General features: G+C 68.1%; 12 protein-coding genes across 12 annotated transcripts; 4 read left to right on the top strand and 8 right to left on the bottom strand.

Moving 5' to 3' along the window:
• Window positions 1-1,715: 1,715 nt before the first annotated feature.
• Window positions 1,716-3,071, top strand: MICPUCDRAFT_60721 (carbohydrate-binding module family 20 protein; the record flags this gene model as incomplete). Its single annotated transcript, XM_003060904.1, has 1 exon — window positions 1,716-3,071. The coding sequence occupies one exon, from the start codon at window positions 1,716-1,718 to the stop codon at window positions 3,069-3,071; it is 1,356 nt and encodes a 451-aa protein (XP_003060950.1).
• A 154-nt stretch (window positions 3,072-3,225) lies between these two features.
• On the bottom strand, window positions 3,226-5,904 carry MICPUCDRAFT_41303 (uncharacterized protein; the record flags this gene model as incomplete). Its single annotated transcript, XM_003061166.1, has 1 exon — window positions 3,226-5,904. The coding sequence occupies one exon, from the start codon at window positions 5,902-5,904 to the stop codon at window positions 3,226-3,228; it is 2,679 nt and encodes an 892-aa protein (XP_003061212.1).
• A 162-nt stretch (window positions 5,905-6,066) lies between these two features.
• Window positions 6,067-6,948, bottom strand: MICPUCDRAFT_63385 (uncharacterized protein; the record flags this gene model as incomplete). The annotated part of the gene is made up of 1 exon (XM_003061167.1): window positions 6,067-6,948. The coding sequence occupies one exon, from the start codon at window positions 6,946-6,948 to the stop codon at window positions 6,109-6,111; it is 840 nt and encodes a 279-aa protein (XP_003061213.1). The 3' UTR covers window positions 6,067-6,108.
• Window positions 6,949-7,355: 407 nt separating this feature from the next.
• Window positions 7,356-8,684, bottom strand: MICPUCDRAFT_41304 (uncharacterized protein; the record flags this gene model as incomplete). The annotated part of the gene is made up of 3 exons (XM_003061168.1): window positions 7,356-7,404; window positions 7,515-8,120; window positions 8,308-8,684. The coding sequence occupies 3 exons, from the start codon at window positions 8,682-8,684 to the stop codon at window positions 7,356-7,358; spliced, it is 1,032 nt and encodes a 343-aa protein (XP_003061214.1).
• A 1,680-nt stretch (window positions 8,685-10,364) lies between these two features.
• MICPUCDRAFT_28304 (uncharacterized protein) lies at window positions 10,365-11,162 on the top strand. Its single transcript, XM_003060905.1, has one exon. It carries the CDS (start codon window positions 10,408-10,410, stop codon window positions 11,077-11,079), a length of 672 nt encoding a protein of 223 aa, XP_003060951.1. The 5' UTR covers window positions 10,365-10,407; the 3' UTR covers window positions 11,080-11,162.
• Window positions 11,163-11,174: 12 nt separating this feature from the next.
• On the bottom strand, window positions 11,175-12,910 carry MICPUCDRAFT_48088 (bile Acid:Na+ symporter family; the record flags this gene model as incomplete). The annotated part of the gene is made up of 2 exons (XM_003061169.1): window positions 11,175-12,653; window positions 12,848-12,910. 2 exons carry the CDS (start codon window positions 12,908-12,910, stop codon window positions 11,175-11,177), a joined length of 1,542 nt encoding a protein of 513 aa, XP_003061215.1.
• Window positions 12,911-13,310: 400 nt separating this feature from the next.
• On the top strand, window positions 13,311-14,689 carry MICPUCDRAFT_28307 (uncharacterized protein). Its single transcript, XM_003060906.1, has 2 exons — window positions 13,311-13,385; window positions 13,569-14,689. The coding sequence occupies exons 1-2, from the start codon at window positions 13,348-13,350 to the stop codon at window positions 14,506-14,508; spliced, it is 978 nt and encodes a 325-aa protein (XP_003060952.1). The 5' UTR covers window positions 13,311-13,347; the 3' UTR covers window positions 14,509-14,689.
• MICPUCDRAFT_48090 (uncharacterized protein) lies at window positions 14,650-16,943 on the bottom strand (the record flags this gene model as incomplete). The annotated part of the gene is made up of 1 exon (XM_003061170.1): window positions 14,650-16,943. Exon 1 carries the CDS (start codon window positions 16,873-16,875, stop codon window positions 14,650-14,652), a length of 2,226 nt encoding a protein of 741 aa, XP_003061216.1. The 5' UTR covers window positions 16,876-16,943.
• Window positions 16,944-17,090: 147 nt separating this feature from the next.
• On the bottom strand, window positions 17,091-17,702 carry MICPUCDRAFT_60728 (uncharacterized protein; the record flags this gene model as incomplete). Its single annotated transcript, XM_003061171.1, has 1 exon — window positions 17,091-17,702. The coding sequence occupies one exon, from the start codon at window positions 17,700-17,702 to the stop codon at window positions 17,091-17,093; it is 612 nt and encodes a 203-aa protein (XP_003061217.1).
• Window positions 17,703-18,675: 973 nt separating this feature from the next.
• Window positions 18,676-20,043, bottom strand: MICPUCDRAFT_19777 (uncharacterized protein; the record flags this gene model as incomplete). The annotated part of the gene is made up of 3 exons (XM_003061172.1): window positions 18,676-19,362; window positions 19,545-19,632; window positions 19,925-20,043. Coding segments are annotated over 3 exons (894 nt in total), but the record flags the coding sequence as incomplete, so codon positions are not given.
• Window positions 20,044-20,483: 440 nt separating this feature from the next.
• MICPUCDRAFT_60730 (cold-shock protein with RNA binding domain) lies at window positions 20,484-21,863 on the top strand (the record flags this gene model as incomplete). The annotated part of the gene is made up of 3 exons (XM_003060907.1): window positions 20,484-20,643; window positions 20,921-21,066; window positions 21,219-21,863. The coding sequence occupies 3 exons, from the start codon at window positions 20,484-20,486 to the stop codon at window positions 21,861-21,863; spliced, it is 951 nt and encodes a 316-aa protein (XP_003060953.1).
• A 340-nt stretch (window positions 21,864-22,203) lies between these two features.
• Window positions 22,204-24,461, bottom strand: MICPUCDRAFT_63395 (uncharacterized protein; the record flags this gene model as incomplete). The annotated part of the gene is made up of 3 exons (XM_003061173.1): window positions 22,204-23,780; window positions 23,976-24,057; window positions 24,183-24,461. The coding sequence occupies 3 exons, from the start codon at window positions 24,459-24,461 to the stop codon at window positions 22,204-22,206; spliced, it is 1,938 nt and encodes a 645-aa protein (XP_003061219.1).
• Between the last annotated feature and the right edge of the window lie 151 nt (window positions 24,462-24,612).

The raw sequence follows: 24,612 nt of genomic DNA on the forward strand, positions 1-24,612 counted from the left end.
GCCGCCGCCCCCCCCGCCCCCGCCCCCGCCGCCCCGCTCAACTCGACGACTCTCCGCGGCACCCTCGACACCTTATTCGCGGGCGTGAACCGCCACCCGAGGTGCGACAAACACCTCCGGCAGCACACGATCGTCCACGCGTACCCGGGGAACCAGCTGTGCGCCGTCTCCGGCCGCCCCGTCGTCGCCGCGGCGTCGCTCTCCACCCGCACCACCGTGATCAAATCGTGCACCGCGCCGTGTTCGTTCACGAAGCACCCGCTCGCGCCCTCCTCCGACATCACCACCAGCTCCGTGAGCTTAGACACGACGACGCCGCACGTCGCGCACGCGATGACCGTGTCCTCCACCTCGCTCCTTCGCAGAAGCTCGAGCTCGTCGCGGAGCCGCGCGACGACCGAGTCGGACGCGAGCAAATCGCTTCGAATCGCCGCCGAGGCGAACGGCACCCTCGACGCGACCCAGTACGACAACGCCGTCGGATCCCTCGGCAGCTTCTCCGCGTCGCCCAAGGTCAAGCGCAAGTACGGCGACGCGTGCAGCCGCCGCGTCAGCGCGCGCGCGTCGAACATGTCGTACACGGCGCGGCTGGTACCCGTCATCGATCGCCCGGCGACGTCGAACGCGCCGCGCGGGGGACCGCCGCGCGAGATGGCGTCGCCGCCCCGCTCGCGCATGAGCTCCACCTCGACGCGGCCGCACGCGACGACCGCGCTGTGCGTCCCGATCGCGTCCACGAGCGTCTCGCGGAACGACTCGGGGTCTTTTACGCGAAAACGCATTCGGCCGCGCGCGACGAGACGCACCGTCTGCGTCTCGTCGTCGCCGCCGTCGCCGTCGCCGCCGCCGCCGCCGTCCGCGACGAGCTGCCGCGTCTCCGCGATCGTCCCGACGCGATCGATCGCGGTCGCGCCGCCGTACCGCCGCCTGCCGCGATGCAGGTGGAGGATGCCGAACAAGCCCGTCAGCGGCGGCGGCGCGCGGACGCACTCGCGGAGGAGCCGCCGCGCGCGCGAGTGGCGCGCGCCTCGAGGGATCGTCACCGGGAGCGTGTCCCCCGGGAAGAGCACGATGCCGTCCAGCGCGAGGATCGGGATGGCGATCGTCACGGCGGCGTCGTCGCCGCGCGCGATCGCTTCTTCCACGCGTCGCGCGAGCTCGTGGCGGCCGCCGCTGACGCGCGCGTCGTCGACCGCGCCGAGGTACGCGTGCGCGGCGGTCAGCGCGGGATCGAAGTCGTTCACCACGGCGTCGTCGTCGTCGTCGTCGTCGTCGTCGTCGCCTCTTCCCTCGTCCTCGTCCTCGTCCTCCTCCTCCTCCTCGCCGTCGTCGTCGCTTCCTCGTCGCGCGCGCGTCGCGGGGTCTTGGATGTGCCGCAGCGCCGCGCGAATGTCCCCTCCGGTCTCGAGGAGCACGCGCAGAAAGAGGTGCTCCCTCGACGGCGCCTCCTCCGCTTCGCGCGGCGGTCTCGCGTCGACCTCGGCGAGGGTCTCGCCCTCTTCCGCCGGCACGAGCCCCGCGCCAGGGTCGCCCATCGTCGCGTCGTCGTCGCGGGCGTCGCCGTCGGCCGACGCCTCGCCGTCGACCGCCATCGCGACGCGCGCGCGTCGCTGTGGCTGTGGCGACGAACTTTTTTTCTGCGGGCTCTCGCGGATGAGCGTTTTTCACCCATCCCTCGGTTTCAACATTTGATCGCATCCTCTTTCAACCGACCGATGCACTTTTTTTGTTTGATACGACTCTTCTCAGTCCAGGCTGAGTCATCCTCCACAAGACTTCAAGATGTTAGCCGTTCCGCTTCCGAGCTTATCCAGGCACAAATCGTCGCGCGCGCCCCACGAAACACGATGCAGACGATCGCGACGCTCCCCGCATCGCTCGCGTCGAGATCGACGCGCGCGTCGAGATTCGCGCTCGGCGGCGCCGCCCCCCCCCGCGCGCGCCCCGCGCTCCGATCGAACGGATTAAAATGTCGCGATCGTGATCGCTTTCGCGACAAACGCGCCAACGACGACGACGTCGTCGCGCGCGCGTACGACCACGACGCGTACAACGACCCGAATCCGCGCGACGACGAGGGCGCGATGCTCGGCGCGGCGCACCAGGCGCGCGGCAACGTGTTCACCCAACCCTTCGATCTCAACTCGCCCGCGGCTCCGCCGCTCGACGCGTACGGTCGACGCATCGATAGCCCACTGCAGATGCCCGCGGGGGAGGGCCCGGGCCACGGCCCCGAGGGCGGGTACAGCGTCGACGACACCGACAACTTCTACTCCGAGGCGGAGCAAGCGCAGAAGCAGTACCGAAACGATCTGCAAGCGACGCGGCAGCGGTACATCGACAAGGAGGCGGCGGCGGTGCAGACGCGCGACTACGGCACCGCGCAGACTTCGGCGCGAATCTTACAGCGGCTCGTGCAGATCGAGAACGAGCTGCTGACGCACGAGACGCACGAGGTCGAGGCTTCGTATAACGCGGACTACCACGCCGCGGACGCGGCGAAGACGCTCAAAGAGCGCGTGCTCGAGGAGCTTTACGACATTCAGTACGATCGGTACGACCCGAATCAGTACGTGGACGGCGGCGTCAACTCCGGCGCCGCCGCGGCGTCGCGAGCGGTCGCGGCCGCGTCCGCGGCGCTGCACGGCGGGACGTTCGCGACCGTCCCGGTGCGATTCTCCGTGAACGTGAAGACGCTCTTCGGCGAGAGCGTGAGGGTGTGCGGCAGCCTCAGAGAGCTCGGGGAGTGGAACGCGTACGAGGCGCCGGATATGGTGTACAAAAAAACCGTCGGCGACCCCACGGAGGGCGTCGGGACCTGGGACGTGACGCTTCAGATCCAGCAAGGGTCGGAATTCAAGTTCAAGTTCGTCGTCGTCGGCGGTCTGGACGAGGAAGAGAGAAGTCGCGGGCAGCAGCCGAACATGTACTGGCAGGAGGGCGACGACCGCATGGTGCGTCTGCCGAAGGATAACGTGTTCTCGCTCGACATCGTCGTCGACTGGGAGGGGGACCCGGAGAAGGAGAAGATGTGGCTGTGCATGCCCGTGCCGACGATCAAACCGGTGTGAAAGGTTGGTGTGAACTGAATGCGACGCGAGCGGCGCGCGAAATCGCGTCGTCGGCCGCGATGTGTACTCTGTTTGTGTAATACTTTCTAGTAGTTCCTATTCGTTCGCAGTTAGTTGTCTATCTCGCGCGGTTAATTTTCCAAAGCGGTACGCGTCACGTGTTCGCCTTCGCCTTCTCTCGATACTCCGCGGCGAACTCAGCCTCGATCGCGTGAAGCTTCCTTCCTAACGAGCTCATCATCACGCGCGCGAGCGCGTCCGCATGAGCCTTCTCCTCGCGCGCTCTCTCCTTTTGCATCTCCACCCACGGGGTTCTCCTCCGCCGCTCCCGCGGCGTCTCGGACCCGTCCGCATCCGGCGGCGCCGGGTCCACGTCTCTCGGCCCCAACATCGCGGGCCGTCGCAGCGGGTTCTCGCGCTCGAACGCGCTCGCGCCGTCGCCCGCGAGGCCGTCGTCGTCCGCCGTCTTCTTCACCTTCCGCTTCCCCGCGCGTCGCCCGGGGTGGTCCGGCGCGAGCCACGCGCGGATCGTCTTATCGCAACCCGCGCTCGCGTACTGCGACTTTCCGTTCACGCGAACGATGGACTTGATCTGGTCGACGTGACCGGCGTACACGACCCGCGGGACCGCGTTCGCGTCTACGGCGGCGCCGCCGAAGACGTCGTCCGGGTGCGGCGCCTTCGGATCGTCGATCGAGACCTTGACGACGCCGTCCTGCGTGGTCTCCATCACGACGTCTACTTCCGCGCCGTCGGCGTCGGCGTCCGCGTCCGCGGCGGCGGCGTCCGCGCCTTCCCGCGCGACGCCCTCCAACCGATCGACGTCGAACACCCTGATCTTCATGTCCCGCCCCGCGGCGACGAGACACTCGCACACGGGATCCAGCGTCATCGTCGTCACGCCCTCGCCTTCGGTTCGAACGCTGACGCAGCGAATCGACGCGCGCGTGTCCGCGCGCCACAGGCGAATCGTGTGATCGTCCGACGCCGTGATCCACAACGCGCGCCACTCGCACCACTCCAGCGCGGTGACGTGGTCCGTGTGCCCGACGAGCTCGCCCTTCATCATCTCGCGTCGACCCTCGTCGTCGACGTGCCATATTTTCACCACCGCGTCCGCGGCGGCGGTCGCGAACTCCGCGCGTTCTCTCGCGCCGGCGACGACGGCGTGCACCTCCGCCCCCCCGTGCGGGTCCTCGACGCAGTGAACCTCCCGCCGCCGTCGAAGGTCCCACGTCCGCAGCGTGCCGTCATCACCCGCGGTGACGAGGACGAACTCCGCGGCCTCGCACACCGCGGTGACCTTCCCTCTGTGTCCTCTGAGTTCGTTCCAGTCGCCGTCGAAGTTGCGCTTCGCCTCCGACGCCGTGGACCGGGCGTCCCACTTCGCGACGACCCCGGCGGAGGTCGCGGCGGCGGCGGTTGACGTTTCATCTTCCGAGTCCACGTCGCCGCCGTACTCGCGGTCGCTCCCAGACAGGTCCTCCGCGTCGCCGTCGCCGTCCACGCCGCGCGCGACGTGACTGTGCGCGACCTCGCCCTCGAGCCCGCGGTCGCGAATCTCGAACAGTCTAACCGTCCCGTCCTCCCCGCCCGTGACGAGGACGCCTAAACTGTCGCAGTACGTCGCGCACAGCACCGCGCCGCGGTGCCCCCTGAGTTCCTCGAACACGCTCATCGCGTCCGTGGACGTCGCGTCGCCGCCGGCGCTCCTCCACCGCTTCACGCCGCCGTCGCAAGACGCGCTGCATATTTCCTCGGGCTCTCCGGGCTTGGACGGGACGACGACGAGACGCTCGATCCAATCGTCGTGCGCGTCGCCGTACACCCGGAACGCCGCGGAGGGGTTATAGCGCCACGCGACGAGATCGTGCTTCGCGCGCGAGCGCATCACGCCCAACACGACCCCGGGATGGTCCGGGGATTGCGTCAACCCGACGACTGGAAATTCCGCGAATCGCGACGTCCGACGCAGCAGCTCCGTGACGTTCATCGGCGTCTTCGGATCGAACACCGCGAGCTCGCCGCCGCCGCCCAAGCTCCAGTACGTCGCGCTCGCGGGCTGGTAGAAACTCGCGACGACGTGGTCGATCGCGTCGTCGCGGTAACTCGCGAGCGGCTTCCCCTCCGTCGTGAACACCTTCGTCGCGCCGTCCATCCCGCCCGTGACGAGCCAGTTGTTCTCCGCGTCCAAGTCCAGCTGCGTGATGGCCGCGTCGTGCGCGTTCAGACGCCTCGCGACGTCCCGACGCGGGTCCGCGGAGGAGACGCGAGGGAACACCGCGATGGAGCGGTCGTGCGACGCCGTGAAGAGCTTGTTGCAGTCGCGAGAGAACACGCACGCGGATATCGCGTCCGCGTGGACGTCGACGATGGACGCCACCTTGGCGAGCGCCGGCGCCGCGCGTTTCGTCGCCGCCTCCTCCGCGCCCGCGGGCTCTTTGGGCTCTCTCGCGAGGACGTACAGGTGCAGCGCGCCGTCGAGCCCGCCGACGGCGACGAACGCGCGGCGCTCGCCGAAGCCGATGGACGCGATGGGTCCTCGGCGCAAATCGACGCGCTGCGCGAGCTTACCCCTGTCCGACCACACCGCGACGGTGCCGTCGACGCCGCCGGAGACGAGGCATCGACGCGACTCACACCAGCACAGCGCGGTGACGTGCCCTCGGTGCGCGTCGACGGCGTGCGCGAGCTCGCCGTTGCGCGCGTGATGGGTCTTGACGACGCCGCGCTCATCCCCGCTCGAGATCGTGTTCTCGTGCGCGTCGTAGGTGACGCGCGTGATGGGCGCGTCGTGCGCGTGGTGTATGCGTTGGAACACCTCGAGGGACATCGCGGCGGTCGCGGGCGCGCGAGAGGAGGTTGGCGGCGGCGGGGAGGGCGCTCCGCGCCACCGCGGCGCCGACGACGACTGACGCGCGAGCGACGGACGCGTCCGAGAACTCGTTTAGGAACAGGACTGGACCGGCAGGGCGGATCTAGCGGAGTAACAACAGAACTGAACGAGACCAGACAGACTCAAAGCAAGCTGCTTCTTCTACTCGCCGTCTCGCAACAGCTCGCTCGAGCGCACGATCAACCCTCGCTTCTCCACCCACCGAAACCACGCCCGCCACGTCTCGTCGCTACTCAGCGTCTCGCGGCGCCCGAGGACGATCAGCCCTCGCTTCGCGCGCGTGATGGCGACGTTTAATCGCCTGTCGTCGGACACGAACCCGAGCTTCCCTGCCGCGTTGGCGCGAACGGTGCACAACACGATGACCTCCTTCTCTCGGCCTTGGAACCCGTCCACGGAGTGAATCTCGAGCTCGCGCGCGGACGGCGGGGGCTGGTTCGAAGACGCGGAAGACGACGCCATCGCGCGCTCTTTCGCGGTGAGCTTGATGCCCTCGTCGGCGGCGAAGCGATCGAAGTCGTCGACGGAGGGAGTCTCGCCGACGTTTTTTCCCCCGCCGCCGCCGCCGCGGAGCTTCGCTGCCCACCGCTCCTGTAACACCCGGACCTGCGCGGCGTACGGCGCGATGACGCCGACGTCCCCGGGCCCGCCCACGGGCGCGACGCCGCCGCCGGCGCTGCTGGCGCCGCGCGCCGCGAGGAGACGCGTCACGATCTCGACCGCGACCTTCGCCTCCTCTTCGTTGTACAGCGACACCCCGTCCGGGGCGCGGCGCTCTTCGCCGCCGTCCACCTCGACGAACACCAGCGGCGACGTCGCGCCCGCCTTACCGCCCGACGCCGGCCACGCGACCCCGCCAGGGGACGGCCGCGTCGCCGCCGTCGGCTCGGACGCCACCTTGCCGCCGTAAAACGCGCCGCTCGGAAACGTCGCGAGGTCCGGATGCATGCGGTACTGCCTATCCAGCAGCATCGGACGCATACCCAGCCGCTCGAGCCGCTCGAATAAGCTCACGCCCAGCCCCCCGTCGGACGCGTCGCGGCTCACGACCGTCGGCGGGAGCTGCCGCGCGTCGCCGACGAGCACGCCGCTCAGCGCTTTCGTCAGCGGTATCAACGCCGCGGGTTCGGTGCACTGCGTCGCCTCGTCCACGCACGCGACGCGAAACGTGAACCCCTCCAAGAGGTCGTCCCCGGCGCCGACGCACGTCGCGCAGACGACGTCCGCGCGGGACAGCACGAGCGCGCTCGCGGCTTTCTCGAGCGCGAAGGCTTGCCTGCGAGCCGCGGTGCCGCGCGAGGAGAGGTCCCCGCGCGCGGCGAGTCGCAGCGCCGCGGCTTTCTTCCCGGGCGTCGTGAGCGCCGCCTGCGAGGGAGTTCGGGGGCGCGTCAGATGGAGTTGAAACGCATCGAGGTCGAGCGTTGAAAGCGAGGGACCCTGGGCGGAGAGAGACGCCGGGAAGTAAAGTCCTTAAGAAACGGCGTTCACCACGCCAACGCGGTCGTACGGGGACCAGTGTAGGTACGGGACGCGCCTGCGCGCCCAACGTCGTCGCGAGAAGCCACGGCTGGACTTTCGCGGGCGACCCCAGCCTGACGACGCGCATCCCGCCGCTACCCTTGCCGCCGCCCGGCGGTCTCACGAGCCCTTCGACGATGTTGTCCACCGCGACGTTGCTCGCCGCGCACGCGAGGACGACCGGCCCGCCGCCGGCTTTGCCGTCGTCGTCGCCGCCGCGTTTGAGGACGCCCCGCGCGGCGGCGACGGCGACGACGGACTCGATGAACGCCATCAGCGTCCGCGTCTTCCCCGTCCCGGGCGGGCCTTGCCACGTCGTGAGCGTGCGCGACAGCGCGGCGTTCACCGCCGCGCGCTGCGACGGGTTCAGAGACCCGACGCTCGTCTTCGACGCGAGGAGAGGCTTCAACCCGCCCGGCGTCGCGTTTTTCGCGCCCCACGGCGGCGGCGGCGACGCGATGGACTCCAAGTCCCCGCCGCCGTCGGGGATGCCGATCAGCGCGCGCTGCAACGGCGCGTACCCGGTCGTGGACAGCCGCGTCCCCGCGGTCGTCTTCGCGAAGTCTGGCATCCCCCCAGCCTCGGAGAACGCGACGAGCGCGGCGAGCGCGCGGTCGTGCGAGATCGTGTTCGCGCTCAGGGTCGTTCCATACGAGCGATTGTCGGGGTGGAGTTCAAAGGCGTCAGGTGGAGTTGAAAGGCGTCGCGGGCGGGGATTGAAAGCGAGGGACCCTGGGCGGAGAGAAACGCCAGGAAAAGTCCTTAAGGAACGGCGTTCACCACGCCAACGCGGTCGTATGGGGACCAGTGTATAGAACGCACCTCAGATCCACGCGAATCTTCGACGCGTTCAACACCTTGAGCTCGTCCTCCTCGTCGATCGCGATCTTCAGAAAGTGCATCGCGCGCTCGACGACGACGCCCTGGACGCTGTTCGCGCCCGCGACGTCGTGCTCGGACCCTTCAACGAGCGACACGACGTCCCCTTGCGCGAACCGGTGGAACGGCAGCTCCGCGCCGAGCGGCGGGCCGCCTCGACCGCCGTTTCCGTCGCCCCCCCCGCGCGGCACCAACAGCCGCACGACGACGTCCCTCTGTAACACCCCTTCGCGCATCGCGGACAGACCGAAAAGCGCGTACCCCTCCCTCCGGAGCCGATCGTTATCCCACGTCACCAGACGCTCCTTCGCGCGCGTCATCTCCTCCTCGAGCTCGACCCTGAGCGCCATTCCATACAAAGCGATGTCGGGGTGGAGTTGAAAGGCGTCAGAAACGGAGTTGAAAGGCGCCGAGGGCGGGCGTTGAAAGCGAGGTGTGGGCGGAGAGATGCGACGGGCAAAGCCCTTAAGGATCGGCGTCCACCACGCCAACGCGGTCGTATGGGGACCAGTGTGAGATAGAACGCACCTGAGCGCCTTGGCGTACTTTACGCGGTGCGCTGCGTACCCGACGCGTAAAACGTTTCGGCTCTCGCCGCGCTGCCGCGTGCCGGACCTTCCGCTGCCTCGCTTCGTCGCGTCGTCCGACGCGGCGTCCGGGGCACCGCGCGCGTCCTCGAGGAGGTGCTTGAACCCGGAAGACCCGGAAGACGACCGCTTGTTCGCGTTCGTCTTCGCGCCGAGCCGCGCCCAAAGTTTGGCGCGCTCCTCCGCGGCGACCTTCGGGTCTCGCCGCGCCGCCGCGGAGAGCGTCGCGGAGGGCCCAAAAGCCTGGTCCTCCTCGACGGGTCTCTCGGATCTCGACGCCGTCGACTGCTTGACGCCGACGCGAATGCGCGTCGCCGCGGGGCGGACGGCGGAGTCCGTCGGCGGCGGCGGCGGCGGCGCGCGTTTCCTTCGCGCGCGCGCGACGTTCGGTCTCGAGCCATGGCCCGCGCTGGAAGATGATGATCCGGATCCGCCGCCGCGTCCTCCGCGTCCTCCGCCGCGGCCGCCGCGGCCGCCGCCGTCGGCGGCGGCGAACACGAAGAATCGCGTGCTCGAGGCGCGCGTCCACCATCGCGACGGCGCGGAAGCTGATCGTCGCGAAGACGATCGAGAACGTAACAACGACGCGCGGTCGGCACCAGATCTCTCATCAGAGTCGAGACCCGCGCGTCGCGCTCGCGAGGCCGTCGCGTCGCGCGATCTCGACGCGGCGCATCCGCGCGCGAGCACGAGCCCCGGGCACGCGGACGCCATCGCGGGCGACGAGGCGCGGGGATCCGCGCGTCGTCGAGTGAAGACGCCTTCGCGCGTCCCCGTTCAAAAGGGGACGAAAACTCGCGCGAAGAAGAGCGTTCGTTCGCGGCGTCTCGTTCCCTCCGACGTGGCACCGCGCCCTAACCCTCAACGTCGTCGCGCGCCATCGCGCGGCCGCAGTCGCCAGCCGCGTCGTCGTCGTCGTCGCCGCCGTCGTCGTCTCGTCGAGCTCTCAGCGAGCGCGTCGTCCCGGTCCTCGCTCCCGCGCGGCCGCGCCCTCGTCGCGTCGCGTCCCCGTTCGTCGCGCTATCGATACAGCACGCCCGTTCCGGTGTCGACGATGACGTCTGGCGTCGCGGCGGGCCCCCGGATCGTCGCCCCGCGCGTCGCGCGCCGCGCGACGTCGCCCGCGGCGATGGCCGTCACGCCGTCGCGGCGGGTCTCACCCGCGATGACGCGGTCGAGCGCGACGACGCTCGCGGCGTCGCGCCGCGTCGCGACCGTCGTCGCGGCCGCGAGAGGCGACGCGTGCGACGCGAGGCGCGAGCGCGTGGAATCCCTCGAAGCGCCCGTCGTCGCGATGGATGAAAACGCGTCCACGACGAGCGACCACCCGATCCTGTCGAAGATACTCAAAGCCGCCGCGCTCGCCGCGGTCGCGTGCGCGGTGACGGCGCTCGTGTTTCCCGACATCGCGCTCGCGGCCGCGAAGAAGGCGGTCGTCGCGGCATCGTCGGAGCCGATGTGGAAGAAAGCCATCGGGTGGGTCCTCCACCTCGACAAGCACCTCGCCGGGATGTTCGCGTCGTACGGCACGATCGCGTACGCGATCCTCTTCGCGATCGTCTTCTGCGAGACCGGTCTGGTCGTCACGCCGTTCCTGCCGGGGGACTCGCTTCTCTTCGCGACCGGAGCCCTCGGCGCGTCCGGGGCGTTGAACTTCCCGCTCACGATGGCGATGCTGTTCTCCGCCGCCGTGCTCGGCGACGCGGTCAACTACGGCGTCGGGAACTGGGCGGGGGCGAACTTCATGGTGAAGTACCCGAAGGTGTTTAAGAAAGAGTACGTCGAGAAGACGAAGAAGTTTTACGAAAAGTACGGCGGGAAAACGGTCGTCATGGCGCGGTTTTTTCCAATCGTCCGAACCTTCGCGCCGTTCGTCGCCGGCGTCGCGAACATGACGTACGCGACGTTTTTCACGTACAACGTCATGGGCGCCGCGGTGTGGATATGCAGTTTCATGTCCATGGGGTACTTCTTCGGGCAGATACCCGCGGTGCAGGAAAACTTCGCGCTGACCGTGATCGGGATCATCGTCTTATCCTTGGTGCCGGTGATCGTCGAGATCATAAACGCGAAGAAGGAGGAGAGCGAGAGCGAGAGCGAGGGAGGCGAAGCCGCGGCGGCGCAGTGAGCCCGCGCGCGCGTCGTGAACTCTCCGCCGAGCGCGGCGCATCGCGTTGATTTCGATGAATGAATGAATGAGCTATCGTGCGACGCGTTCGTTCGTCACTTTCCCTTCCCCTTTCCCTTCCCTTTCCCCTTCCCCGCCGCTTCCGGGGATGCGGCGGTCTCCGGGGACGCGACGGGCGACTCCGGGATCGGTTCGCCGAGCTCCACGTCTAGCTCCGTGAGCGACAGACTCCGACGCGCGTCTCTCTTCTTTCCCTTCTCCTTCCCCTTCCCGGGCGTTACCCCACTCGGCGTGCCCCCTCCACCCCCACCCGCGCCCGTCTCCGAGAGCCGCGCGGCGGCAGCCTCCAACGTCGATCGCGTCCCGCCGCGACCGAACGATCCGCTCCCGCCGCCGCTGCGCGAATTCGTTCGCCGCTCCTTTCGCATCCGCATCCGCTCCGCGTGCGATCGACTCAGCGCCTCGGGGCTCCCTAAATCCGTGAAATCCACGCCGTTGTACTCGTCCCCGAACAGCGACACCTGCCTCGAGTTCGCGCGCGAGTTCGCCCTCGAGTTGGCGCGCGATAACTGCCTCGACGCGCTGTCCATGAGGAACGACCCCGTCGGACCGCCGTGCGAGAGGCGGTCCGTCCCGTCGCTCCTCGCGTCGTCCTCCACCCCGGCGACGGGCTGGTAGTTACTCGTGAGGATCTTCCAGAACGAGTGCTTCCTCGGGGCGTACGTCCAGTTACTCTTCCACCCGCTCAAGCACACGATCGCCAGCGATATCACCTGCACGACCTGGTAGAACGTCGGCACCCCCGCGGCGGCGCCGACGACGTCGCACTTCTCATCCGCGGCGTATCCGAACTCCGCGCACAACGCCGCGTCGTCGTTGCTGAACGAGGCGAGGATCACCGCGAGCGCGATCGCGGTGTTTTGATAGCACGTCTCGATCGTGACGGAGAGGCACTGCGGCTTCGGCAGCCGGCACGCGTACGCGAACGCGAGAGAGAGGACCAGACCGAACAGACACGGCAACGTCGTGCCGGCGTAAAAGTTGGAGTCGCGCGCCCAAATCGGCGACGACGAGTTGGACGAGAAGAACAGCCCCAAGAAGATCAGCGCCACGCCCGCGGTGTTCCCGATCTTGTTCAAGTTCGGACGCCACTCGTCCTTCTTCTGGCCGACGTACAGCCCGCCGCAGATCCCGACCACGACGACGCCCAGCGACAGGAAGAGGCCGCCCCAGTCCAACACGACGTCGCCCGCGTCCGGGTACGCGAGCGTGATGTAGACCAAGATGTTCACGGGCAGAGCCACGACCGCGAGCAGCGAGCTCGCGGTCGTCATCGCCATGGACAGCGGCAGGTCCGCGTTGAACAGAGAGCACCACCAGTTGCTGTACGAGCCCCCTGGCGAGCTCACGGTGACGAGCAGAGGGACGCCGTAGACGGGGTTGTCCGCGAAGAAGATCTTCACGCAGCAGAAGCCGGCGAGGGGGAGGAACAGGAACTGGCACACGAGGCCGATGCATATCCCGACGGGTTTCTTGAACCTCTCTCTGAACTCGAGGAGGTCGACTTGCGCGGCCTGGTGGGGAGGGTGGGTGGAGGGTGGAGGGTGGGGGGTGAGCGATGGGGGGTGAGCGATGGGGGCTAGATAGGTGGACGTCTCTCGCGCATCGTGAAAATATTCGATCGGCCGCGGACGCGGCGTCGCGGGGGCGGGGAGGGGGAGGAGTCGCCGCCTCCGAGCCGCATCCACGCGAATCCCTCGCGACGTACCAGACCGAAGATTAAGATCAGCAGCAGGCCGTTGCCGACGAGGCTGAACGTCGTGAACGCCATGACTCGGATGCCTCCCGACCCGACCTCTCGACTCCTCCTCGCCAGCTGTGAGCCACGAGCGCGTTTTTTCTACGAGCAGACGATCGCGCTCCTCCTCCTCCTCGCGTGAGACGCCGACTCGCCGTGCGCGCCGCGCGCGCCTTGAGACCGGAACGTCCCCACCGCGAACGTCGCCGCGTTGCGATACGACGTCGCGGACGCGAGGTGTCGTCGCCTCGCGGCGCGGACGCCGTCTGAGCGTGGGTGGAGTGACTCGTAGTCTATTTGTCGGACTCCGCGCGGCATCTGTAACCTGTTGGGGGACCCAACTTATTTTACTTTTTTCTCAGCAGAGTGCGTTCTGAATGATTGATGCCTCTTAACCCGAACCCCCCGCCGTGACCTCGCCCTCTTTCGCTGACGCACCGTCGCGACACGCAGAAACTAGTAACGACACGATGGCTGAGTCGCTTAACCTCCGCGGTACCCTCAAAGGGTGCGTCATCTCGCCTCGTTCGCGTCTCCTCGCGTCTCCGTCCGCGCGAACGCGTCCGCGCTTTTTTCGTTCTAGGGTTTGAAGGGATCGATCGATTGGAAAACACCCTCCTCCCTCCCCTCGATCGCGCACGCCGCTGACCGTCTCATCGCACCTCTCTCTCTCTCTCTCTCTCCGCCGCAGGCACGAGGGCTGGGTCACCTCCCTCGCGTGCCCGCTCGACAACTCGGACATGCTCCTGTCCTCCTCCCGAGACAAGACCGTGATCCTATGGACGCTCACGCGCGAGGAGGGCAACTACGGGTACCCGCTCCGATCCCTCCGCGGGCACTCGCACTTCGTCCAGGACGTCGTCATCTCCAGCGACGGCCAGTTCGCGCTCTCCGGGTCGTGGGACGGCACGCTCCGCCTGTGGGACCTGAACACCGGCTCCACGACGAGGCGCTTCGTCGGGCACGGCAAGGATGTGCTCTCCGTGGCGTTCTCCGTGGACAACCGCCAGATCGTCTCCGGCTCGCGCGATAAGACGATCAAGCTGTGGAACACGCTCGGGGAGTGCAAGTACACGATCCAGGAGCAGGAGGGCCACACCGAGTGGGTGTCGTGCGTGAGGTTCTCCCCGGTGACGTCGAACCCGATCATCGTGTCCGGCGGCTGGGACAAGCTCGTCAAGGTTTGGAACCTGACCAACTGCAAGCTTCGCACGAACCTCGTCGGGCACACGGGGTACATCAACACGGTGACGGTGTCGCCCGACGGGTCTCTCTGCGCGTCCGGCGGGAAGGACGGCGTCGCGATGCTGTGGGATCTCGCGGAAGGGAAGCGTCTGTACACTCTCGACGCCGGGGACATCATCTACGCCCTGTGCTTCTCCCCGAACCGGTACTGGCTGTGCGCGGCGACGCAATCGTGCGTGAAGATCTGGGATCTCGAGTCCAAGTCCATCGTGGACGAGCTTCACCCGGAGTTCCCCCCGGTCGGGAAGAAGTCCATCCCGCCGTTCTGCACGTCCCTGAACTGGTCCGCGGACGGCGGCACCCTCTTCACGGGCTACACCGACTGCCTCATTCGCGTGTGGACCGTGAACCGCAGCATCGGCGCGTCCGGCGGGTTCTCCGCGTAAGTCGCGATCGGTCGGTCGCGACGCGACGCGACGCGAACGCCGACGCCGGGCGGATCTCGTGAGTTTCTTCCGCGTTCGCGCTACGATAGGTTGTGATGCATGCAACGCGCGAAGATTCGCCCTGCTACAGTATGTTCTAAATCAGTTTCGACCGCCTCGCCGCTCGGCGCGTCTGCTCGCGATCGCGTCGTACCCAGCGCTTCTCCCGCGCGCCACGCCCGCGTCCTCGTCCTTCCCTCTGCCGAACAGACGACCGAACATCCTCGCGAGCTTGTTCGCGCCCGCGGCGGCGTCGCCCGCCGCGCCCGCGCCCGCCGCCGCGCCGCCGCCGCGCGCGACGCGGCTCGGCGACGTCCGACGCGTCGACGGCGGCGTCCTCGCGTTTCTCCCCCGCGCGCCGCCGCCGCCGCCGCCGCCGTTCCCCCCTCCTCCTCCTCCTCTTCGCTCGCCGTCCACGATCACCGTCAGCGCGTGGAACAGCGCCGCGGTCTTGTCCTTCACGGGGACGAGGTGCGTCGTCGTCCGGCGGTACCCTAACGGCGCCGCATGGAGCGTTACCTCGTCGACGACGTTCCCGAGAGCATCCGTCGACGCGGCGGCGGCGAGCGACGCGCACGCCCTCGTCGCCTCCTCTACCGCGTCGATCGCGTTGCGCAGCGCGCCTCGGAGCTGCTCTAACGCCGCGGACGCCATCTCGGCGGGGGGGGGCGCGGTGGAGACGACGACGACGCTCGGAGCATCGCCGTCGGTGCCGGGACTATTCCCGCGCCGCGGCGTGGACGCGACGCTGGTCGCCGGGGACGACGCCCCCGACCTCGCGCCGACGCGCGCCGACGACAGCTCCTCGTCCAGAGACGCGATGTGCGCGCGCCACGACTCCTCCACGCCCTCGGGGACTTCGTTCGCGCCTAAACCCGCGCCCGCGCGCGCTCCCGCGCCGCCGTGCTTGATGATCGTCGTCTCGTGGAAGCAGTGCCTGAGCGCGGCGCGCGTCGCGAGCGCCGCTTCCCGCGCGGCGGCGGCGACGCGAACGCCCGCGCCCGCCTCGCCGCCCTCCCGCATCCCGGGGTGTCCTAAAAACTCCCCTCGGAGCCTCACCGTGGTCTTATAAAACCTCTCCAGCTCGTCGTACGCGGCGTCCGACGCCCGCAGCACGCGCTGCGTGGACACGACCTTCGCGGCGGCGTTCCCTTTCAGCATCTCGCTCACCGAGTCCCTCGCGCGTTTAAACTGCGCGCTGAGATCCGTCCTCGCGATTTGGTACGCGTACGCGACGTTCTTCTTCAGACTCGCCTCGTGCGCGCAGTCCGGCTTCGCGCGCAAGACGACAGCTTTCAAGTGGTTCGTTTTTAAGCGCTTCATCTCGCTCTGGAGCTCCGTCTCGACGAGGAGCAACGTCGCGAGGTGCGTCTCCACGTTCGTCTGGAGCTGTTCGTCGTCTTCGTTTTCCGCCGCCGCCGCCGCGGACTCTCGCAACGAGTTCACGAACGCGTAGTACTGCGGCATGAGCGACGTCTCGATCGCGCGTCGCGACGACGCGAGCTTCTCCGCGGCGTCGCAGATGCTCACGAACGTCTCCGAGGGCTGCTCCGTCGCCCTCGGCGGCGGCGGCGGCGCGTTTTTCGTCGTCGCGTCCGTCGCCCGCCGCCGCCGCCCGCGCGACGCCGGCGTGGACGTGTACGTCACGACGCCGTTCGCGTCCGGGGACTGCATCACCGTGAGCCCTTCCTCGGTCTCCCTCCGCGCGTCCTCCGCGCGGACTCTCGCTTCCGTCTCGCGAATGAACGCCGCGGTCGCGCGCAGCCGCGCGAAGTGCTCCGTGCGCGAGCGAATCGTCCCGAGCCTGCTCTCGTCCACGTCGCCGCGCGACGTCGTCGGCGTCAGCGCCGTGACCGTCGAGGCCGCGGCGTTTGTTGGGTTCGGCGTCGACGGCGACGCGTCCTCGCCGCGGCCGAGGAGGCGGCCGAACCCGACCCTCGTGCCGACCTCGTCCGCGGCGAGCTTGACCCTCGCGCCGACGTCGTTGAAGAAGCTCGCGATGCCGACGTCTCCCGGGGAGGTGAACGCGCTCGCGGTCGTCGCGCCTCCTCCGACGCCGTCCGTCCGGCGCGGCGTCCGGACGCTCCTGCCCGCGCGTCGATACTGCGCCTTGAGCTTCGCTCGCTCCTCCTTGCCGATCGCTTCTAAGAACGCGGGGTCAATGTCCGCGAAGTTCGCGGGGAGCGCGGACATCGGAAGCTGCGACGGCGTGACCGGCGCGTCGGCCGACGTTGACGCCTCGTCGATCTCGCCCGCTTCATTCGCTCGCGACGTCCGACCCGCGGGGCTCGGCGTGGACGCCGCCGCCCGGCCGCGCGGGCGGTTCATCGCGCGCGTCACCGCACTCGGGGTGTGGCGACGGTCACGAAAGTCATGTCGTCGCGCGCGAGCGTGCGAGGGCGCGGCGACGAGTCGTCAGGAGAGGTCCGTTCTTTTCGAGCGCAACAACGTTCGTCTCTCTTGCACTGCTACTACACGTACTGGTCTGGCGAGTTTTTCATTCAACCAGACTCGGTCAACGCGTCCCCGGGGGTCCGTCCGTCTCACCTCCACGTCCCCCCTCCTCCCCCGCCCACCCTCCTCCCCCCCGCGCGCCCCCCAACGCCCTGCACGCCCAACCCCGCCATCTTATCCGTCGCGTCGCGCATCGGCGACGTCGCGCCGAACGGATCCCGGTCGCCGCCGCCGCCGCCGAAGGAAAACCCGGGCGCGACGCCGCGGCGCCGCCCGCCGTCGAAGCTCGGTATCGCCTGGACGGCGTACTTAGACTTGTCGAACCCGCCCGTCCCGGAGGACGCGTCGCCGCCGCCTCGGTCTCGGTCTCGGTCTCGGGTCGTCGCGCCGTTGATCGCGGGGAGTCTGCTGTGGTTCGACGGGCGACCGTTCGCGAGGTCCGGAAGCGCGCCCGCGCGGCGCGGCGGCGGGAGTTTCTGCGACGGCCGCTCCGCGTACACGGACGACCCGCTGGACGACGACCCGACGCCCGCGCCGCCCGGGTGCCTGATGCTGATGCCGCCGATGCGATAGGATGGCGTCGGGTCGATGCGGCGGCCGCTCGCCATCATGTCCGCGGGCGCGTGTCGCGCCGCGCCGGCGCCGCGGACGGACGTCTCCGAGTGCCGTTCTATACAAGCGAACGTCGGGGTGGAGTTCATAGGCGTCAGTTGGAGTTGAAAGGCGTCGCGGGCGGGGATTGAAAGGAAGGGGTGGGCGGAGAGACACGACGGCAAAAGTCCTTCAGAAACGGCGTTCACCACGCCAACGCGGTCGTATGGGGACCAGTGTATAGAACGCACCCGAGTGCCCGCCGCCGAGCCGCGCGCCGGTCACGCCGCCGCCGTACGCTTGGAGGAGCAGATCCTGCTGCTGCGACGCGCGGCGCGCGCCGCCGGGCGCGGGCGCGCCCGCGCGCCGGTCGTGTATCCTCGGCAGGGAGGGCGCGTTGTCCAGCTCCGGGCTATTGGCGCCTCGTCGGGTCGCGCCTGGTCCGACGCGCCCGCGGCTTCCTCCTTCCGACGCGCGCGCGCCGTGATTCGGCGCCGCGGAGACGTACGACGCCGACGCGACGCCACTCTCCGTGTTGGTGTTGTTGTACCGCTCGGACAGCGCGACCGCCTCGCGCGCGGCGGCGGCGCGCTCCTCGCGCTCCAACGCCCGCGCCGCCTCGCGCGCCTCCGCGGCTTTAAACTCTCGTTCTTCTCGCTCCGCGCGCTCTCGCTCCGCGCGCTCGCGCGCCTCGCGCTCGCGTCGCTCCCTCGCGCGCCGCGCTTCCTTCTCGAGGTCTTCCCTCGCCTTCTCGCGCGCGCGTCTCGCCTCGTTCTCGCGCGCTATCGCTTCCTTTTCCTCCTTTTCGCGTTCGCGTTGCAGCCGCGCCGCGTTTTCTCTCGCGCGCCGCCGGCGCTTCTCCTCCTCCTCCTCCATCGCAATCTTCGCGAGCCGCGCGCGCTCGAGCGGGGAGACCACCGCCGCCGCCGCCGCCGCCGCGCTAGAGGTCACGTGCGGCTTCTTCCCGCCCGCGCCGCGCCCGTGCTTCCCCGCGCCGCTCGGTCGCTCCGTCGCGATCGCCGCCGCCGCCGCCGCCGCGGGCTTCTGCTTGGGTAAGTCCGGATCGAACCCTTCGCAGCCTTGGAAGTACGGGTGCGTCAGCATCCCGTGCCACGTCAGCCTCTCTTTCGGGTCCATCGCGAGCGTGGCCTTCATGAACGCCATGCCCTTGTTCGAGCACTTCCCCGCGTACCTCCTCTCGATCCCGTCCGGGGTGGACATGTCCGGGAACTTCAGACCCGCGAACCGCTTATTCCGTAAAAAATCGCTCGTCTGCGACTTCGTCAGCCCGCCCATCGCCTTCTGAATGACGTACAGCTGGTCCACGTCGCTCTCGCCCGGAAAAAGCGGCTGCCCGTCGATGAGCTCGCCCATGATGCACCCGATCGCCCACGCGTCCACCTCGAACCCGTACGACGTCGACCCCAGGAGTAACTCCGGCGCTCTGTACCACCGAGTCGCGACGTAATCCGTCAAAGGCGAAGCCGCCCGCCCAGCCTTGGCGCGCAGCGGACGCGCGAACCCGAAATCGCACAGCTTCAGCGCGTTCGCGCGGTCCGACCGCGGGTTCACGAGAAGGTTCTCGGGTTTGATGTCGCGGTGGACGATCCCGAGGCGGTGGCAGTGCGCGACCGCGCGCGCGAGCTGCCACACGTATCGCCGCGTCGTGTCCGGGGACAACCCGCCGGGGCGCTCTTCTAAAACCTCGAGGAGGTTCTTCTCTACGTACTCGAACACCAAGTACAGCTTGCCTTTCCTCCGGAACGCTTCCTGCGAGATGAGACGAGACGCGCGCGGCGGCGACGGGGTCGACGGCGTGAGGACGGCGCGGGGAGGCGCGGGGAGGCGAGCGGGTCGGGTCGCGACGAGCGAAAAGAGGGCACCGCGCCGCGCTCGGTCAACGCCGGCGTCCGCGTCGTCGCGACGTCGCGCGCGCTCGCGTCGACGCGCACCTTGAGGCTGACGACGTTCTCATGCTCCAGCGAGCGAAGCACTTTGACCTCTCGCAGCGTCGTCTTCTTCACCGCTTCGTCGTCGTCGCTCTCCTGTCGGACGAGGAGGCCGCGAGGGGTGGCGATGGATGGGAGGGGGGGGGGAGGATGAGGATCCGTCCGCTTCGGCGTCGGGTAGGCGACGCGCGCGCGCGGCCGACGCGCGGGGAAGGCGGGCGGGGAGGACGCGCGGTGCATCGCGCGATGCCATCGATGGCGACGTCGTCGCGTCGACGCGAGCGGACGGACGCGTCGTCGACGCGGGCGGGGGGTCGGCGCCGTCCCGCGAGGGGTCGCGAGGGTCCCGAGATTCGGACGCGACGCGGAGAGCAGCGAACGACCCGCGACGCGCCTTGAACTTCTTCACCGCGACGACGTCGCCGGTCTCTTTGTTCCTGCACTTGAGGACGACGCCGTACGCGCCCTCGCCGACGACGCCGACGACCTCGTACTTGTTCATGCCCACGCGCGGAGATCCCCCGAGTCCGCGCGTGGCGTGAAGTGCGAAATCGCGCAAACGCTAAACGTCTCTCCTCGCGGGACGTCGCGGGAAGTCGCGTACCGTACCCGTTTCGCGTACTTTCTCGTATGCGCATTTAGTATTAAAAATTACAGGTTCCAATATTGTTCCGAGCTGCCGCGTGGCATCCAGATCCGACGGGGCAGTGGTAACCGCTGTTTTAACGGTTTGTTATTACAGGTGTTTGTTACTGATCTTTTTCAGATCTTTTTAATTTTTGTGGCCGGTTGCATTTACCTGCATTTCCCGCGTCCGACTAAAATAAATGTCCGACTAAATGCCCATACAAAACGATCAAGAGGCGCTCAGGGCATCGGGATTTTCGCAAACGCTCTCGGTCGCTCGCTCGTCTCGGGCTCGACATTCCGCCGGCGCGCGCGATGGCGGAGGAGGAGAGAGAGGAACCGGAGGCGACGACCGTCGCGGACGATGCCCCGGAGGAGGTGAAGGAGTCGTCGCCGCCATCGCCTCCCGCGGCGCCGAGCGATGGGGTGAAGATGTCCGGGACCGTGAACTGGTTCAACGTCGCGAAAGGCTTCGGTGCGTTCCAGTGCCGCGTATCTTTCGTATCTCTTCTCATCGAAATCGACGCACCGCGCGCGCGCGCGTATCGCCGCCCGCCGCGACGCGAATCGACTCGAACTCGCGGAAAACGCGCATCGCGCATCCTTTCGCGACACCGCCGCGCGTCTTCGACGTTTCCGCGCGCGCGCGCGCGTTCTTCGCGGCGCTCGGCTCGCTCCACCTCTCCAAGAAAACCAGCCACCCCCGCGTCTTTCGTCTTTCTGACCCGTCCCGTGCGCTATCCTCGCCTCAGGGTTCATCACGCGCGAAGACGGTCAGGGCGACATCTTCGTGCACCAGTCGGACATCTACTCAGAGGGGTTCCGGAGCTTACGAGACGAAGAGCCCGTGGAGTTCACGCTCCAGGAGATCGGCGACGGGCGATACAAAGCCGTGCACGTGAGTCGTCACCCCGCGTGAAGGTTTCATATCCAGAAAGCGTTTTTTTCCTTCGATCCGCGCGCTCGCCCGCGTCGCGCGCGCTCGCCCGCGTCGCGCGCGCTCGTCTCCCCCCTCCCTGACGCCTCTCGTCTCCCCTCTCCCGTCCGCAGGTCACCGGCCCGAACGGCGCGTTCGTCCAGGGTGCGCTGCCGAGGAACTCGTATCGGCAGCGAATGCCGTACGGCGCGAACGCGCGCGGCGGCGTGCCCAGCCCCGGCGGCTTGATGATGCCCCCGGGCGTCCCCCCCGGATGGAACGGCGCGTACGGCCCGGGGATGGGGTTCCCCCCGGGCGTATCCCCGCCGTTCGGAGCTCCGGGGTACGGTTACGGAGCCCCGGGCGCGTACCCGCCGCCGTGGGGCGCGCCGCCGTGGGACGGCGGCGGCGGCGGCGCGGGGGGTCCGCCCGGAGCGCGCGGCGGGACGCCGTGGACGGACGCGACGGGCGCGGGAGGCGCGCCGTCGCTCTCGCCGGCGGCGGGTCCGTTGGGGGACTTCGGACCGGGGAACAACAAGCGCGTCGTGGTGTTAAATCTGCCGTTCTCGACGACGTGGGAGGAGCTGAAGGCGACGTTCGCTAGCGTCGGGTCCATCGCGCGCGCGCACGTCGCCGTGGACGAGACGGGGAGGTCGCGCGGGTACGGCACCGTGCGGTTTCAGACGGAGGAGGACGCGACGAGCGCGATCGAGAAGATGAACGGCGCGGAGTACGAGGGAAGGGTCCTCACGGTTCGGATGGATAAGTATCAGAACTGAGCGTCGGCGGGGTGGAAAATGAGGCGCGCGCGTATGTTGTAGTTCATTCATTTTTTAAAGTCTGCGCTCGCGGTGATCGACGCGATGTCGTCGGTTGCCGAGGCGCACACTTTGTGGTAACAAAATAAGCAAGAAGAAAACGAGCGCGAACGCGCGCGCGGGGTGATAGTACACGAAGCGTGTGACGTTTAGACGAGTCGTATTAAATCGTCGTGTACAGTGCGAAATCATCGCGATTTCGTCATCGTCGGTCGTCGTCCGTATCAAATCAATCAATGTTCCGCTCACTCCCTCGCCCCCCGCCCCCCCGCGCGTGATATCGCGCGCGTCATCATACCACTCACGCCACGGTCCCAAGAAGCGCTTCCGGGGGAAGGTACTTCTTGATCACGTTCGGCGGGTGCAGCATGTTAAACTCCTCTGTCGCGTCTTTCCCCGCGAAGAGCATGATGGCCTTCTTCCCGCCCGGGTGGTCGGGCAAGAAACTCGTGAGGTCGTACACCTTGCCCTCGATGATGCACCAGCAGTCGCCCTCCGCGTTGTGCTTCGTGATCTCGTCCTCGGTGAACGTCCTCGCGCCGCCGCCGCCGCCGGGGGCTGGAGCTTTCGCAGCCATCGGAGGCGGCGCCGGTCGCGCGGCGCCGTGGTCGACGGCGGCCGCGGGGGGCGAGAACATCGCGCCGCCGCCGCCGCCGCCGCCTCCGGCCGCGTCGAGCTGGACGTTGATGTGCACGCCCTGCTTCCCACCCTCCATGGGCTCGACCGCGATGCGCATGTTAGGGTTCACGTGCGCGTGGATGTTCGACACGCGGTTCAGAGCGGCGTCCGTGGACAGCGGCCCGCCCGCTCGAAGCGTCTTCAGAGCGGACGACAAGAGGTGCTTGGACACGGAGTCGCCCGCGACGCGGCCGAAGACGACGCAGTCCAGGAGCGAGTTCCCGCCGAGACGGTTCCTGCCGTGGATCCCGCCCGCGACCTCCCCGGCGGCGTACAGACCGACCACGGGGATGCCGCGGTCGTTCACGACTTGCGACTCCGCGTTGATGGCGAGGCCGCCCATGGTGTAGTGCACCACCGTGGTCACGATCGCGACGTGGAACGTGGTGTCGTTCATCTCCAGGGGGAGGTTGTGGAAGAACTTCTTCCCGTACGGGCACGACTGCGTCTGCGCGGCGCGGTTGTAGTCCGCGAACGTCTGCGCGAGCGTGGACGGGGAGACGCCAATCTCCCTCGCGACTTCTTCGCCAGAGTTGAAGCGCTTCATGATCCCGCGGCCGACGTAGTGCTTGCAGTGCCACTCGATCTCCTTGGACGCCTTGCCGTTCAAGATTAACCTGAACGGGCCTTTCCCCTTGTTCATCTCCCCGGAGACGTAATCGCGCCGGCCGAGCTCGTCGCAGAAGCGCTTGCCGTTTCCGTCGAGGAGGACGCCGCCGACGCCTCTCAGCGCCTCCGCCGCGAGAAACTTCACCTTCGCTTCCGGCTCGGACGGGTTCACGAGACCGGTCGGGTGCACCTGCACGGACGTCATGTCCACCGTGCCGGCGCCGATCGCTTCCGCCATCTTGATCCCGTCCCCGGTGCAGTGATCGCCGTTCGTCGTCGGCAACGATTGGAGCTCGGGGCGGTGACGCGCGAGGAGAGACGACCCGGTGTAGTCCGCGCCGTACCCGCCCGTCGCGATGACGACCGGACCCATCGCCTTGTGCGTCTCCCCGCCCTTGACGTACTCCACGCCGACGACCGCGCCGTGGGCGTCCGTGAGGAGCTTCTTCGCCTCGGCTTTCGTGACGATCTTCGCGAGCTCGCCGTCGGTGTCCTCCATCACCTTCTCGAGCGCCTCCATGAGCGCGTAGGTGATCGTGAACCCGGGGAAGCGCTCTTTGCCTCGGTGCGTGCGGGGGTAGGAGTGGCCGCCTGGGGTGGGGAAGGGGGTAACGAACGGGGAGAATGCGTTAGGGTTCGTTCGTTTGGGGTCGTAAGTCTCCAGATCGTTCCTGTCGCGCGTTTTATCCTTTTTTTCGAACCAGAGAAGCGAGCGCGTGTGAAAAAGCGTCGTCGGATTTCGAGGGTTCGAGGGAGGGCGAGGGGCGCAAGGGGCGTTTCGCGCACCGAGCTGGGAGACGAGCGACAGGTCGAGCTTGAACTTGTCCTGGAGCCAGTCCACGGAACTGCCGCTTCCTTGCGCGAGAACCTGAGGCGAGCGCGACGCGAGGGGGAGAGGAGAGGGACGGATCTCGTCGGCGACGTTTCGGGAGAAAGCCCTCGCGAGAGGGTAACAATTAAATATCGCGACGCGGCGGCGGACGATCGACGCGCCTTCGCGAGCGGCACCGTGTGCGCGGGCGGGGTCGTGTGCCCGACCCCCGCGGCGCCTTTCAAGCAGTCCTGCTCGAACTTGTCCGCGGAGTCTTGAATCCCTTTCGCGGCTTGCGTCTTCGTCAGCGCGCCGTTGATGCCGGACGTCGCCTTCGTGCTGTTGCCTCCGAGGAACGGGGACTTATCCAGGAGAAGGACGCGGCCGCCGTGCTCGAGGACGGTGTGCGCGGCGGACAGGCCCGCGAGGCCGCCGCCGATGACGATGACTTGTTCGCTCATCGTGCGCGTTTCACGGGCGCGTCGTCGACGAAGGCGGCGGCGGCGCGAGAGCGAAGTGCGAGACAATTGCTGACGGTGAAAAAAGTCAAGGTGAGTCCGAAAGCGCCGGGACCCGTACTAGTGTACGGAAAATCGTCACAGAGCAAACAGT

The sequence above is a fragment of the Micromonas pusilla genome (assembly GCF_000151265.4).
Source record: "Micromonas pusilla CCMP1545 genomic scaffold MICPUCscaffold_9, whole genome shotgun sequence".
NCBI lineage: Eukaryota > Viridiplantae > Chlorophyta > Mamiellophyceae > Mamiellales > Mamiellaceae > Micromonas > Micromonas pusilla.

Excerpts from the sequence above, each read along its gene's own strand:
- MICPUCDRAFT_28304 (XM_003060905.1), top strand. The coding sequence starts at position 10,408 with ATGTGGAAGAAAGCCATCGGGTGGGTCCTCCACCTCGACAAGCACCTC.
- MICPUCDRAFT_28307 (XM_003060906.1), top strand. The coding sequence starts at position 13,348 with ATGGCTGAGTCGCTTAACCTCCGCGGTACCCTCAAAGG. Across the intron at positions 13,386-13,568 it reads CTCCGCGGTACCCTCAAAGG|GCACGAGGGCTGGGTCACCT; the intron begins GTGCGTCATCTC and ends TCTCCGCCGCAG.